This window comes from Perca fluviatilis, chromosome 22 (assembly GCF_010015445.1).
Source record: "Perca fluviatilis chromosome 22, GENO_Pfluv_1.0, whole genome shotgun sequence".
NCBI classification, from domain to species: domain Eukaryota; kingdom Metazoa; phylum Chordata; class Actinopteri; order Perciformes; family Percidae; genus Perca; species Perca fluviatilis.
In genome coordinates this window covers 22157390-22171444 of record NC_053133.1, presented here as the reverse complement: position 1 = coordinate 22171444, position 14055 = coordinate 22157390, and the positions used below count along the sequence as shown (strand labels likewise).

Here is a 14055-nt window from a genome sequence, read left to right as displayed (position 1 = left end):
AGAAGGTGCAGCAGACATGAAAGCCTTTTTGAACAACTCTGTCCAGGCTCGAGGTACATTTAATGAAATAGTGTTCTGGGACCGTAAACCATAAGTACTCTGTGTAAAAGAAATAAATTTGGATATGTAACATGGGAGCCTGCCTATGAAGATATAAAGGTGAGTGAGCCGGCGATTTGACAGAGAGGGCAAATTCACTGTGGAGTAAAGTGTACAGTGATGAGTCAGGGTTCTGCAATTTGAAAGAAACCTTAAAGCTCCATGATACAGAAAAAACTAGCTTCAATTTCAACTTTTTTACTAGGTTCTGTATATGAAGCTTAAAAGAAAGGTGATCATCTATTAAAAATCCTCATTTGTTTTACCCTGATCAGTAACAATATTCAGGTCTAACTCATTCTTTCTTGAATTTGAAAAGACCATTACTTTGGTCTTCTCAGCATTAAGCACAAGCTTTAATTGATAAAGCTGTGCTTGCACTCTATCGAATTTGTAAGCATTCATACGCCTTCCTTTATGGTAGCTGCACAACAATTAATATTATACATATATAATTATTGCCAGTTGCTGGTGGTATCAGGGCAACACACGTAGCAATTGAAGAAGAAGATTGCAAGCAAGAAAACATCAATGTAAACAATGCACAATTTAAAATATTTTCAAATTTGTCCTTTGCAAATGTTTTATGGAGGAAGGAAATGCAGCAAATTCAGCAGCCTTTTTTTTTTTTTTACTTTCCCAAGTTGCGACTCCGAAAGCTAACCGTTCTGGGTTTTTGAAACATATCCAGTTAATTATCCGAATGTATAGTAATAAATGAAAGGCACAAACTGGGACTAGTTGATAGCTATCTTACAGCTAACGTCTGTATAGTTGGTATACTGGCTCTTTGGGGGGTTAATAAACATAAACACAACACTTCTCAAGAGGAAGAAGTAGCATAGCCACTGGGACGTCACCCATTGGATTGTGGACTACCGTTTTGAAAGCCTCATGAGACCGCCCTGATCTCACGAGCTCCAGTTTTCTGCTCGCAGATCAGTCTGGCATCTTGAGATAGAGAAAATTTGGAGCCGTTCGCCAAACGACCGACCAATCAGCATTGGTTTTGAGGCGGGTTTAGGTGTGACGCAACGAGAAGCGACTGTTCAGTCTAAACAACACGGCAGCTTCCACGGATGAGATGAGCGTAGCTATCGCGCAAGTTTTATCCGAATTAGAAAGTATTCCTTCATTGAAAGAAGAGCAAAAAAAACGGCACTGGAGGCTTTTCTCGGAGGAAAAGATGTTTTTGCTCTTCTCCCGACTAGTTTCGGCAAGAGTTTGATCTGATTGGTTGATTTGGCCCGTCTATTGCCAACATAGGTGGTGATAGACAGATGGTTTATCCAATCAGCTAACCTGTATTTTCGCCCCTTCCCAAAAGTTCTCCAACGGAAAGTGGATATGCCGAGCAAATGCGAAGCAATCCATCTGGTGGAGTCAGGTTACCGTTTTGAAGCCTCGAGTTTGGCATTTTGGCCGTCGCCATCTTGTTTTGTTTGGAGCCAGAAGTGACCATATTTGGACGAGAGGGTGGAACTGGGGAGAAGTGAGGGGTGGATCTGACTGAGAAGCCGAGGACACCACCGGGGTAGCAACTTGTCAATCACAAGGTAGCCATGCCCTAAAGCATACCCTGCTATATCGTCTATTTGACTCTAAATGGGAATATCATTTACAAAATGAACAACAGGCTGTATTGAATAAGACTTGAAAATAGGGATTGAGACCATAAAGTTATTAGGAAAATGTTTACGGAGGTAATAAATCAAGTGAGAAGTAGGGTCATTTTCTCATAGACCTCTATACAATCGGACTTCTCTCTGTAGCTCCACTTTTCAGGCCCGGAGGTTGCCGCTTGTGCTTGCCAGAAAAACATTGGTTGCTTGGAACCACCAGTGTAAAAATGTAGTTATTGTACCAAGTTTTATCAAAATGAAAACGTTATTTTTTTTTTAGATATGTTTAGTGGACTGATGGAACAGCATGTGTTGTCGTGTCAGGTACAATAATGCTGCTGTGAGAGAACATATCCAAGAATTTAGGGAGTTAATCTGTATGACTGTTTATTATTTTTGTTCTGGTTCACTGTTTTTAAGTCTCTTCCTTCTTTATATATTTTAATTTTTTTTGTCCACCAACTTCCTCTTCGAAACTCAGGTTTCACCAGCTTTCTCTCCTCACAGTTCCCACCCTGTCCTCCCCTGGTTGCTAGGCAGCGGCCAGAGGAAAGTGAGACACTGAGAAGAGCTGCTGTCAGCGTCGCCATGGCAACTGCGTGAGTGATTCAGGTGGAGGTCAGGGAGAATAGTCTTTTTTTTTTTTTACTGTTTCTGCCTCCTCTCATACCTCATCCTCCTCCTCCTCCCATCTCTCTCTCTCTCTCTCTCTCTTTTATTCTTTCTCCCTTCATGCCTGCCTTTCATTTTCTCTGCCTTTGTACTAACTGTCTACCTTTCCTTTTTTTCCCTCTCCTTCCCTTCTCATCCCCTCTTATTTCATTTCTCTGAGATGCTAATCACAGGGAGAATTAGAGGAAAGGGATGGGGGCATTGATCCCCCCCCCACACACACACACACATACACACACGCACGCACACATGCACGCACGCACACACACAGACGGATCTCTTCGTAATACAGAGAGACGGGGAACATTTAACTGAATCTAACAGGCTCTTCGGGAGGTGCACACACACACATATGCACTCCACACGCCAGCACTCACCTCTGCGGCTTTCTCTGTTAAGCTTGGCTGGATCTTCATAGTCGCCCACCCAGTTACACTCCACAGGCATGGAGATGGGCCTCAGCCTGCCTACAAGTACACACAATTACAAAACCTAATATTCTCCCTAGAGTTTTTATATTCTGATATGTAGGATTCTTGCAAAGCTTTTATTTATTTTGTCCCCGTTGTAAAGAGCTGCATCGCTTTCTAAAACTTTTTATTGACCGCCTCGGGCTGGCAGGTGGATTCCCAGCCTCGTGGTTGTTTTTTTTGTTTTTTTAAGTGGTTCAACACAGCAGAATGAGATTGAAGTCTCTTTCTCTCATCACAAGAGCGTACCATATGTAGGCGTGGTGCAGTACACGGGCTCCTCCTCTTCTCGCCGGCGAGACTCTTGATCCAGGAAGGAGTTTGGTGACTCAGAGCGCTTAGCAACGCTGACGCCAACGTGGTTACGAGATGCCTCGTCTCCAGGCAAGGCTCCTGTCTCATCTCTATGGCAACAGCAGAGGCAGATGGTACAATTGTACATCAAAGTCAAAGCACCTCTTCACTGTCAAAAAAAAAACACTGTACCTGGGCATGTATGGCTCAGCAGGAGGAGGGGGGATGTAAAGGTCCTGGATGGCGGAGCTCTTGGTGGGTGTGCCTGAGGGTGTGGCCGAACTACTGCCTGGGCTTCTGGTTGGCTGCAGAAAGCGAAAGAGGATATATGGTTAGGACTATTCAACTTTTCTTTATTTTTTATTTTTTTTAAGTTTTTTGAGATCTTTAATGACTTGAATGGATTAGTTAATTTTAAGGATGATTTAGATATTTATTGTCCCATGAGGGAGATTTGTTTTCACAGTCTGTATGCGCATGGCAATATACACAAAATACATCAACAGATAACATAAAGACAGGTATACAGACACATAGAAACAACCTCATTTACAACAACACCGGATCTATACAAAGTCAGTGAGATAGTTTGTTCGGCAGTGCTATGGCAGAAGCGGCAAAACTTCTGCCAAAGCGAGTGTTTGCTGCAAATTAGGTACAGCAATGACATTGCTAGGATTGTGGCGACATCATTAAAAAGAAAGGCTAAAAAGATTGAGGTAGGAAACAGCAGCAGTCAGTCAGTCATACAGGTTTTAAACTAATCATGAAATGGATTACACATACAGTATTGTCCCTGTTTAACATCCATCACAGTTAACGGACCAACTTCCTGCTTCAATTGTATTCAGTACTTGCTGTTCCAGACATTTTGTATTCACTTTTTGGTTTAACCTCTTAATGAAGTGGTTTAGATAAACCTGTTGCCTTGTTTACAGCCTGATCTCGTGTTTCTTGCCCAGTCAGACTGCTGTTGTTATTTGATGACTGTTGTCTATTTGGTGAGTGTTCCTCGCTGCAGACTTAACCGTTTCAAAAAACTCATTCATCCCAGTCTCTATTAAGCTCCTAAATAGCCGCAAGCAAAAGGCAGAACAGGCCTGCATGACGATGGAGAATTGAAATTCTTGTACTTCTGATCTCTCTTTTTTTAATTTATGTTATTTATTTATTTTGAGCAATGTTTAACTAATGCATTGTATGACACCATGTTTTTTTTTTATACACCATCAGGATCATAGTGCAGTCTGTTGTATGGTATTTTACAGTATCTGTTGTTTGTACATGCTGTCTGTGTTGTTTGTTTTTGCTATAGCTGCAGCGTGGGTTAAGTGCCCAAGACAGATTTCCCACAATGTGGGACAATAAAGTTACAAGAAGCAACCCAGTCTCCCAAAAGTTATGTTTATATACTACAAATTTGCAACAGCAAGATGAAAGATACATACAGTATCAAAAAAGTACCAAAACTTTTGAAACTGTTTAATGATTATTTCTGCCAAGTCGTAAAAATTTCTGCAAAATGTTGACTCACGACGTGTTTCATTTGTTTTCCCTACATTATCTGCTACATTAACATCTTTATTGTGATGTTAAGGCGGAGACAGGGTACGGTGAGTGATTTAGTTGTCAGGATCTCGCACTTGCGTCCTAATGAAAATCTGTGCGTTACAAGAAAGTGACGGAAAAACATATTTGCAGGCAGGTTTTTTAAAAGTGTATTAAAATCAAATAAGCAGTATAGAACCTAATTCTAAGAAGACAGGGTTAACAAAAAGTTGTAATGAGCAAAAAATGATCTTTGGTCACACATAACAAAACTGTGATGGAGGGCAGGGAAAAACAGTTTCCCTCCTGATTGTGTAGATAGTCGGTGTTAATTAGGGAGATACATTTCATAATTGGGGGTGCACTGGATATGTGGTTAGAGAGTGCCGTCAACATTCCCTTCACATTCATTCCAGTGTGTTTCAGCTGGCAAACAACACCACGCTGAGCCACAGAATCCTGACCTAATTACACGCTGTGGCTGCAGTCGTACAGGGAGTGGGAATGCTGTGGGGAGTTATGTGGGCCAGCGCAGTGCTTTAATAAAGTCTATAAAAGGTAAAGCCGGTCCCACCTGCAGAGCGAGGGGTTTCCAGCGCATGTTCTTCAGCAGAGCAGGGGCCGAGCTGAGCGTGCTCTGTGGACGCTTCTTCAGGGTCAGGGACACGACGCCTTTATCTGCCCTCAGCGAGCCGACCAGGTTACGTAACTGCCAGCCCACCTGTGGACGGGAGAGAGTCAAAGCATCCAGTTATCATCATCTGGATAACGAACAACACAATCGAAGCATTATATTTATATTCAGCCTGTAGTTTGAATTCTGTCCACGTCGTGATTGGATCTCGCTTGTTGAGCCTTCTGTGCAAGGCAAGTGGGTGTGGAGGTGGTAAGTCTATCTATAGAGCTTTTATGTGATGTAACCTGCCCTCAATTTGAAAACAAATGTATCTTATGATATATCTCTCTGCTTTTTTAGCCACAGCTTTCACAGAACCATGCCAACACCAAAAAAAAAAAAAAAATGGCTACCATAAAGGTCACCAGAACTTTATTTTTCTTGTTGTTCATGGCTCTCACGTTGACCTTTTAGTCATGTGTGCTTTGTGAACAGAGGTACTTTTTAATTAAGGCAAACACACTAGCTTAATTGCATTTACTGGATTGCCCTGAGATCTGATCATAATGCAAGAGGAGGTGCAGAGAAGGTTGGAGGAACTGATTACAATCATTATGATGCATGCTGCGTGCATTTTGACCTTGTAAAAGTGAGGGCACAATCTGCAGTATAGATGTAAACAGACGGGTCGCCCTACCATAAAAATTCAAGACACATAATCGCAGTTGGCTTTAAGTTCTGTTTCGATCGACAGGTCAGATAATACAAGGCCTAGATCAGAGATCTTCAACATGGGGCCGGGACCCTTTGAGTCACTGCAGGGGGGCCCCAAGTTATTGTTCATACATCACCAAGTTAATACATCTGAAAATATACATAAACATGAGTCCAACATATTATTAGCAAAGATGAATCGGCCTATTTGTGTTTTGTTTTAAAATTTACACAACACTGATGACAGGCATACCGGCCTGTAGGTAAGGTAGCCATTAAGGTAGCAGATAGAGTTACTGTAAGCTTAAGGATTCACTGTGCTACATGTATACCAATAAAGCATGATGTATAATATATGAATGTCAATAATTATTTTAATAGCTTAGTATTGTATGCACCACAGAAAGGTATGTGTAAAGGCTTTAGGCCACCCTACATGTTATTGTAGGCGCGGGTTAATATGCAACTCAATTGCCATTCCCGGACCAGATCTCGCCGGAGTGTCCAATCCTGCCGTAGTTCAACATCACGTCTCCTTAAGTCCTCTAATATTTCCTCATTTATGTCATCAACACATCCATGATTCATGGAAATGTGTAAAACACAACAAGCCACAAAGAATGCTGCGACTTTTTCAGGACTGTACTGTAAAATGCCTCCTGACCTATCCAAACACCTGAAGCACATTTTCAGTAATATTTTTCCTTTTAATTATGTATGGTTTGCAAAAATGGGAGCTGCTGCGTCCGTGTAGATGAGAGAAGCAAAGTGTATGCGCGTTGTGCACACGCTACATTATGGCCAAGCATGCAATAGCATCTGAATAACGCGCTACTGACTTTAGACCAGGTTTTTCCTGGTCTTTGGCAGAATTGTTTTCTGAAACTGCAAAATAGCACCAGGGACCGTTTGCGCCGGAACACGCCTCCTCTTTTCGCTGAACCGCCCCCGGGAGCGCAAATATATTCCCTAATTTTCCAACGTGCGTCTGTGGAGGGAAAAGTCCGCTGTGCATTGGGTGTAAAATAGGAATTATACATGCGTCGGTGTACAAAGGCAATTGCGCTGAGTGCAAGATAGGGCCCAAGGGGTCCTTGGCCTAACAACTAAATCTTACTGTTAAAAGCTACTGTTTACATTAATCTATTCTGATTATGTTAAACTTGCAATATTTTTTTTTTCAGCAAAAACTAGCATGTGAACACAACACAGTCATATTATCCTTTTTCCCTCAAGTTGATGTGTCGAACTTGTTAGCCACCTAACGAATTTAAGTCCAATATTTACTCTCTTTTAACTCCACCAACTCCTGAGGGAAATATCTGTCTCTTTAGCTGCTAAATGTTCCACTATTGTTACCAGATAGTCCAAGTCTTTGTCTGCTATTGTTCTGAGCAGGTAGTTGGTTTCTAGGGCTTTGTTTAGCTGAAAACGGCTTAAGAAAATGTCGCTAAAGCATTGAGCCGCAGAGCAGAGCAGGGCATTGAGAGTGAACCAGCACAGTACAGTTGCAGGCCAGAAAAAACAAAACAATGAGCTAAAAGACACTAAAAGGCTAAGTGGAACTTTGGATTCATCATTATGACATACAGTATACACAGACATTGACAATAAGAAACCCACCACAGTCTGATGATTGACTTGAATGACTTCATCTCCGGCATGGATCTTCTTACAGCGGTCAGCTGGAGACTACAGAAGGCAGACAGAGGAGAAACAGACAACTATGAATTGATCCGAGTTTATTGATCGCCGCATACCAGTGCAGGCGGGCAAGTTTTCCCACAAACTGTACTTCAACACGGTGTAATATAACAGAAGGTATGCCTTGCAGAGTCATCGCTATGGAATCTGATGCGCTGTTATGGATCCAAATGTTGTAGGTATTCTGAGTAAGAATTGGTTTTATATACACTTCAACCCCACGGGCATTGGGGAAATCCACCTCAATGGGTGTTTGTGGGAAATAGTTTGTTTATATCACAGAGCAAACTAACAGCTTGGCTGAAGTTTAGTATGTGAATTAGGCCTGGGCGATATGGAGAAAATCAGATATCACGATATTCTTGACCAAATACATCAATATCGATATAGCGGCGTTATTGTAGCGTTGACAATTGGTGCTTTCACAAAATATTTTTCACAATGAGATTTTTGATCATCAATAATGTGGTAAACAGTTTCAAGTGAAATTATACAGAACAAATTAATATTTGTTTTCCAGCTATATACTGACTATTTTTACATGCATGAACAAAAATAGTGCAATGTTAAAAAAAAAATCTGCAATTCTTAAAATAATATTCCCTCAAAATGTTTCACAACAGATTTTCTGAGAAAATTGAGTTAGTATGTGATTGTTCTTATCAACGTGATTGTATATCACGATATCTCGATATATGATTTCATCACGATAGGATTCAATTGAAAGACGATAAATTATCATATTGAATTATTGCCCAGCCCTAATGTGAATGTGTGAAAATTAGGATTGTAGCCTCTTACCCCTTCAGTAGTTCCTGTGATTACATGGAGGCCGTCGTAGGTTGACTTGATGTACATTCCCTGATGGACAGAGGGAAGAAGGAGGCTTCTGTTTAGCTCAGCAGGCAAAGTACTTCATTTATAATTCTGACTAGGGATGGGGTTCGATAGCATTTACTCAAATTCAAATCCAGTATCAAATCCACTTATCAAATCTGAGTCCTTTCAAATCCCTTACTGAATCTTATTAGCTTTCCCTTTCGACAATAGCAAGTAACTGAAGGCTAAAGTAGCTACAACTCAAATGTGTCTCGTCACCTTTTGCTGGCCGAGAAGCCAGATACACTTCAGGTTTTAGTGGCAGGCTAATTAATGTCCCCCCAGTTTCATTTCCATTTCAACCTGAAAATGAGATGAGCAGCAGGATATTTTGAAATTGTTAATTAAGTGTATCTGACACATTCATTTAACAACTGTCTGAACTTGAAATACTTTAAATTCTTCAGCTACTAGTTACTCAGTTACAAATGTTCATATGAGTTAAAATGATCTTTGGCTGAATGCAGTGCAGCAGCTGCAGAGAGCACATTAACCAGAGAGCAGGCAAACTTTACTGAATTAGCCACCGGCGATGTTTGTCATTTTAACCAGGCACAGTTGACTAAAAATAAGAAGCTGCTACCTAGATGTTTCCCAGTGCTTTTTGCTAATAAAAAGACTGAGGAGACATAAAAGGTTTGATATGAGATTTGTTAGCAGCAGAGCTTAACCAATCTACATATTTTGCCAACCGGGAACTGGATCCAATTTGGAACCGGATATCTGACAGTGAATCTGTGTTGTAAATTGTTAGTTTATGCAACACGCTAAAATTCAGTCCAAACCCATACAAATTTGTTTTTTTATTAACTATATCTTACAAATACAAAACTGTTGTTAGTTTTTTTGTTTTGTTTGTTGATTCTTTGTTAACAAAAGTATATGATGTCCACCCTTTTTTTTTGTTCTTTTAGTATTTAACCACTTGGAGATGAGATTCTGTCATAACAGATTTGTAATTGTTTCCTGTATTCCAGAGCCAAGTACACAGGGTTTGACCTCCATATTACTGTTGGAAAAGGGAGAGTCATCTCATTATCTGGCTAATGCGGTTTTTCATTCCCTGCTAATAATGTAATCACATTTTCAACATGTCTGCAGAAAAAGGCTGGAGAGAGTAGGAAGGAGTATTGAACTCCTATGAAAAATACATTTCTAAAGTTATAGGTTCTTCATCATACAATAAGCACACAAAATCATGCAATTTTACAAGTGCTGTCAGTTAAACGCGTAATTAACGGCGTTATCGCAAACCCATTTTAACAGCGTCAATTTCTTTATCACGAGATTAACATTCTTTTTGGCCAAGCAAACTTTGGAGTTTTTTTCACATGCTGCTGCAACAACTAGTAACGTTAGAAAAAGTACAACACTACACCGGATGTAGCAAGACAAAACAACAGGCACTTGTTTGGGCTTGCGAGCCGGCCAAAAAGTAGTAGGCTATAACGTTACGTTTTGAGTGGATGGCGAGCATGAGACGCAGAAATGGATGCCAATAAGATTCTCAACGGAAAGTTTACTTTTAAAAAGTTGTCGAGGGGGACAGTAGTTTCACGCATACACAGCCTGTACTCCACGGAGAAAGCAGCCACACTGGAACTGCTGCAAAGTGCAAATGCTGTCTCATTAACCGGTGATCACTGGACATCAGTGAGTAATCAAAATGATTTAGGAGTTACTGCACACTATATTGACTCTGTATATCAGCATACGGTTTTAGGGCTGCGTTGTTTGTATTGTTTTTTTGACTGTTTTTGTCATTTGGGACCTTGTCCACCCCCTTTTCTGTCCAGGAAAATTGTTACATTCCTTATTAGAAAAATGTAAAAGTTACAAATGTCCTGCTGTGGCATCGGGTTTTTGGACCATTTTGTTTGTACTGTATAAGCAAAGTGTTAGTGTTACATCTTAGTTAGGTTAGATACTTGGAGGAATTGTGCAATAATGATGTTTCTTTTGTTTACAGTAAATAAAAAATAAACAAATATAAATCTTAAAGTCCAGTTCAAAAAGTAACTTTCTTTGCATTAATTTGATTCCCAATTAAGATACACTGATAAGAATTGCTTTCCATTGTTAATATGTACTTAAACACAGTTCTGAAATGCAAAATAATACAATACGGAAAATACATGCATCTGGCAGAATTTCCTGCAGCACCGGAGCAATCCCTGAAGTGGAACGCGAAGGATATAGACTAATAAGATACTAAAGCCTAGTATACACACACACACACACACAGTCATTACCAGGCCTTCAGAGGATTTGATGTTGGTGAGGTGAACCAGCTCGAGGTGGGCTGACTGAGAAACCAGCGGGTCGGATGACACACACACAATGTGCTCACACACCTCCGACAGAGTCTTGCACTGGAGAGAAGAAGAAGAAGATGAGAGACGACAAGTAATAACACACGGAGCTTTTAGAAAACAGGTTCAGCAGCGGTGCTTTATTAAGAAAACAGAGCTGGAAACAAAAGAATAACATGAACAACCTGCATCTTGTGATTGCCAAAATTAGACCACATAGACTACAGCTTGTGTTCCTTTGTTAGAGGATTTCTCTTTGGCTTTACTAAGAAAGAAACAACTTTTCTCTCCTAATCTAAATACAATGGCTCAGAATTAGAGGCCGCCACTATTAACACAGCTATAGTTTATTGCTAGTGCTTCCTGCAGCACTTCAAAGGGTCAGTTCATCTTAATTAAAAAAAGCCTCAAGTTGTATTTAGTTATGCGGATAAGTTTCGATTTTACTTATCCAGTGTTTTCAGATATGCGTCTCTAAAATGTCTGCGCCCACACCAATATAATGCAGTGTGGAGCCCACAACACTGAAATTCAAACAAGCCGAAAGTAGAATCCACCCAACATGCTGTCGACAGTTTCAGGCAACATTTCCCTGGTGGAAAGCACTGAGTATAAAAAAAAAAATAAAAACAGCTGACAGCGTATGTTCAGCAGTGGCTCCCAAACTTTTTATAGAAACAACATTTACAAAAGATAATGGCAGTGAACTCAATACTTTTCATGACATTTTGCTGAATATATTTTGACCTAACCTGAACCTGGGCAAAACAGAGCACTCTGGCTTCTGCAATTTCCAGAGGAATTAGAGTCATAGACCTTTTTTCGCAGCAGACATTTTGACTTGCCCTGGCAGGAGAAGCACAGCTACACCTAAAACATTAAGTATGAACTCCATTATAGCAATTACTGCAATGCAGTAGTTAGTGATTGTAGTAGTAACACCTGTGTTTGACGAGTCAAAAGGACTGCTGTGAACAGGGGCGATTCTAGGATCAGAGCTTTAGGGGTGCCTGGCACCCTTTTAACATCATTCTTTTTTAAACGTTATTCTACTGGGCTAACTGTGCATTTTAACATCATTTTGGACCATCATGGTAATGGAAACACTGAATTATGTAACTAAAAAGATACCAACAATTCTGAGACATTAATGCTGAGCCACAGGGCCATTACTATAAAGGTGAGGTGGTATTACAAATGAAATTGGATATTTATTTATGGAAAAGCAATAATTCCACAATGCAGTATCAATAACATGCATGCGATTTTGACTAATTCATTCAACTAAACAATGTTGTGATGTTCCCAGAGCAGAACTCCTTAGCTCACGATAGATTAACACATAGTTTTTTTAAATTAATTTTTTTAGCAATGATATTTTGAGGGTGCCAGGATCAAGTTTACGGATGCTTTAGCACCCTTAAAAAAATCACCCCTAGCTGTGAAAATAGTCAATTAAACTTGATCTGCTCCACAGTTTGTGATTTTTTTTTGGCTGTAAGGAGATGTTGCTGTGGAATTTTTCAAATGTCATTTTGCTTTATTGTATTGGTATGAAAGCTAAAATCTCACAGATGAATATCTGTAACATGTCCAGGACAAACAAAACCCAACCTAGCTGCACAGCTAAAGCTAGAGGTAAGTGATCAAATAAGTTAGTGTTATTTGAATGAATCAACCATTTAAAGGAATTAACATTTTGGGAAATGTGCTAATTCGCTATCTTGCCAACAGTTCAATGAGAAGATCGATACCAGTCTAATGTCCGTCCCTTATGCCTCAATTATAATGTTTAAACCATAACTATGAGCAACCAACTACGCATTTTTTTAGTGAGAGTATTTGACAGCGACAATGTGAACTAAAAGAAATGTCAACAAACTGTTGGCAAAGTGGCCGCAAAGCCACCATTGCTGGTACTGTAGAAATACAATCGATTCAGCTAATTTAAATGTACACTAAAACGTAAATCAACAATGGAATCTAATTTAGGCTATTTTAATAATATGACTACAATGCCAGCAGTGTGTTAATATTTCCATTCGGAATAACTGGATTTGGCTTTTCTTCCCATTCTGCCAATATCATGTGAATGCAGCACTAAGTATGGAGCTTGAGCCAGGAGGTGGTTAGCCTAGCTTAGCATAAGGACTTGAAGCAAGGGGAAACAGCTAACGTAACACTTTCCAAAGTTCAAAAATATGACCATGAGCAGCTCTAAAGCTTACAAATTAACACATATTTAGTTTTCTATAATAATTACACGAACGAAAAAGTTAAAACAATAGTTTTTGTTTTTAGGAGCGTCCTCACTGATTGACTAGCAAGCTTTGGTTGACGACAAGACGCCAGGAAGTAACTGTGCCTTGCTGTTATCGGCATGTTTTTTTTTTAAACTTTGGACAGAGCCAGGCTAGTTGTTTCCCCTGATCCTGTCTTCATGCTAAGATCAGCTAATCACTTCTTGGCTGTAGCTTCATCAGAGAGGTATGAGAATGTTTTTTGATTTTCTATAGAAACAATTCAAGATGCCTTTGAAAAAAAATACTAGATCCAGCTGGAGCTTCTGTGTTTGTGGAGTATTGTATGAGTGAGGGACTGGGAGATTTTAAAGATAAAAACTGGACACTACCCATCAACACAAAACAAATAAGCAACAGCTGGCTGATGAAGCAGGACTTACCACATGAAGGATTTTGTTCTCCGTCTCAAACACCGTACAGTCCTGGAGGAAAAGCAGAATTTAATGTAGCGCGAGCAGAACATCCTGTCTTGCTCAAAACAACACACACACACACACACACCATCTAACCGCTCTGTATACTGTCTGGGCCTCACGTTACTGAACCCTACACTTGCACACTCTATACCCTCTCAGATACAAAAAAAACACGCCCACGCAAACAGACACATTTATCTTTTATTTACACACACATCAGTCACAGAGAAGACAGACTGTAAGGACGTAAATAGCAAAGAATTGAGTCTCGCTCGAGGATGCAGAGAGTCTGAGGTTGCTGCATCACACCCACACACACCGTTCTTAGGGTGATATGACAACCATGGCAGAATAAAAGCTATCAGCCTTCAAAACACACACACACACACACACACACAAACAATTA

At 40.1% G+C, this 14055-nt stretch overlaps 1 protein-coding gene across 3 annotated transcripts in view; it reads right to left on the bottom strand.

Annotated features, from left to right (window-relative positions):
• The window catches only part of cnksr2a (connector enhancer of kinase suppressor of Ras 2a), a 63447-nt gene that overhangs the window by 20251 nt on the left and 29141 nt on the right, over positions 1 to 14055 (bottom strand). For 2 of the 3 annotated variants that reach the window (XM_039790886.1, XM_039790888.1), the window contains exons 5-12: positions 13614 to 13655; positions 10871 to 10990; positions 8541 to 8600; positions 7659 to 7727; positions 5280 to 5426; positions 3350 to 3462; positions 3113 to 3267; positions 2771 to 2860 (exon numbers count right to left, since the gene is read on the bottom strand). In XM_039790886.1, the coding sequence (XP_039646820.1) occupies positions 2771 to 2860; positions 3113 to 3267; positions 3350 to 3462; positions 5280 to 5426; positions 7659 to 7727; positions 8541 to 8600; positions 10871 to 10990; positions 13614 to 13655 (796 nt within the window). The remainder of the gene's footprint in view (positions 1 to 2770; positions 2861 to 3112; positions 3268 to 3349; positions 3463 to 5279; positions 5427 to 7658; positions 7728 to 8540; positions 8601 to 10870; positions 10991 to 13613; positions 13656 to 14055) is intronic. The other variant, XM_039790887.1, reaches the window with a different exon arrangement.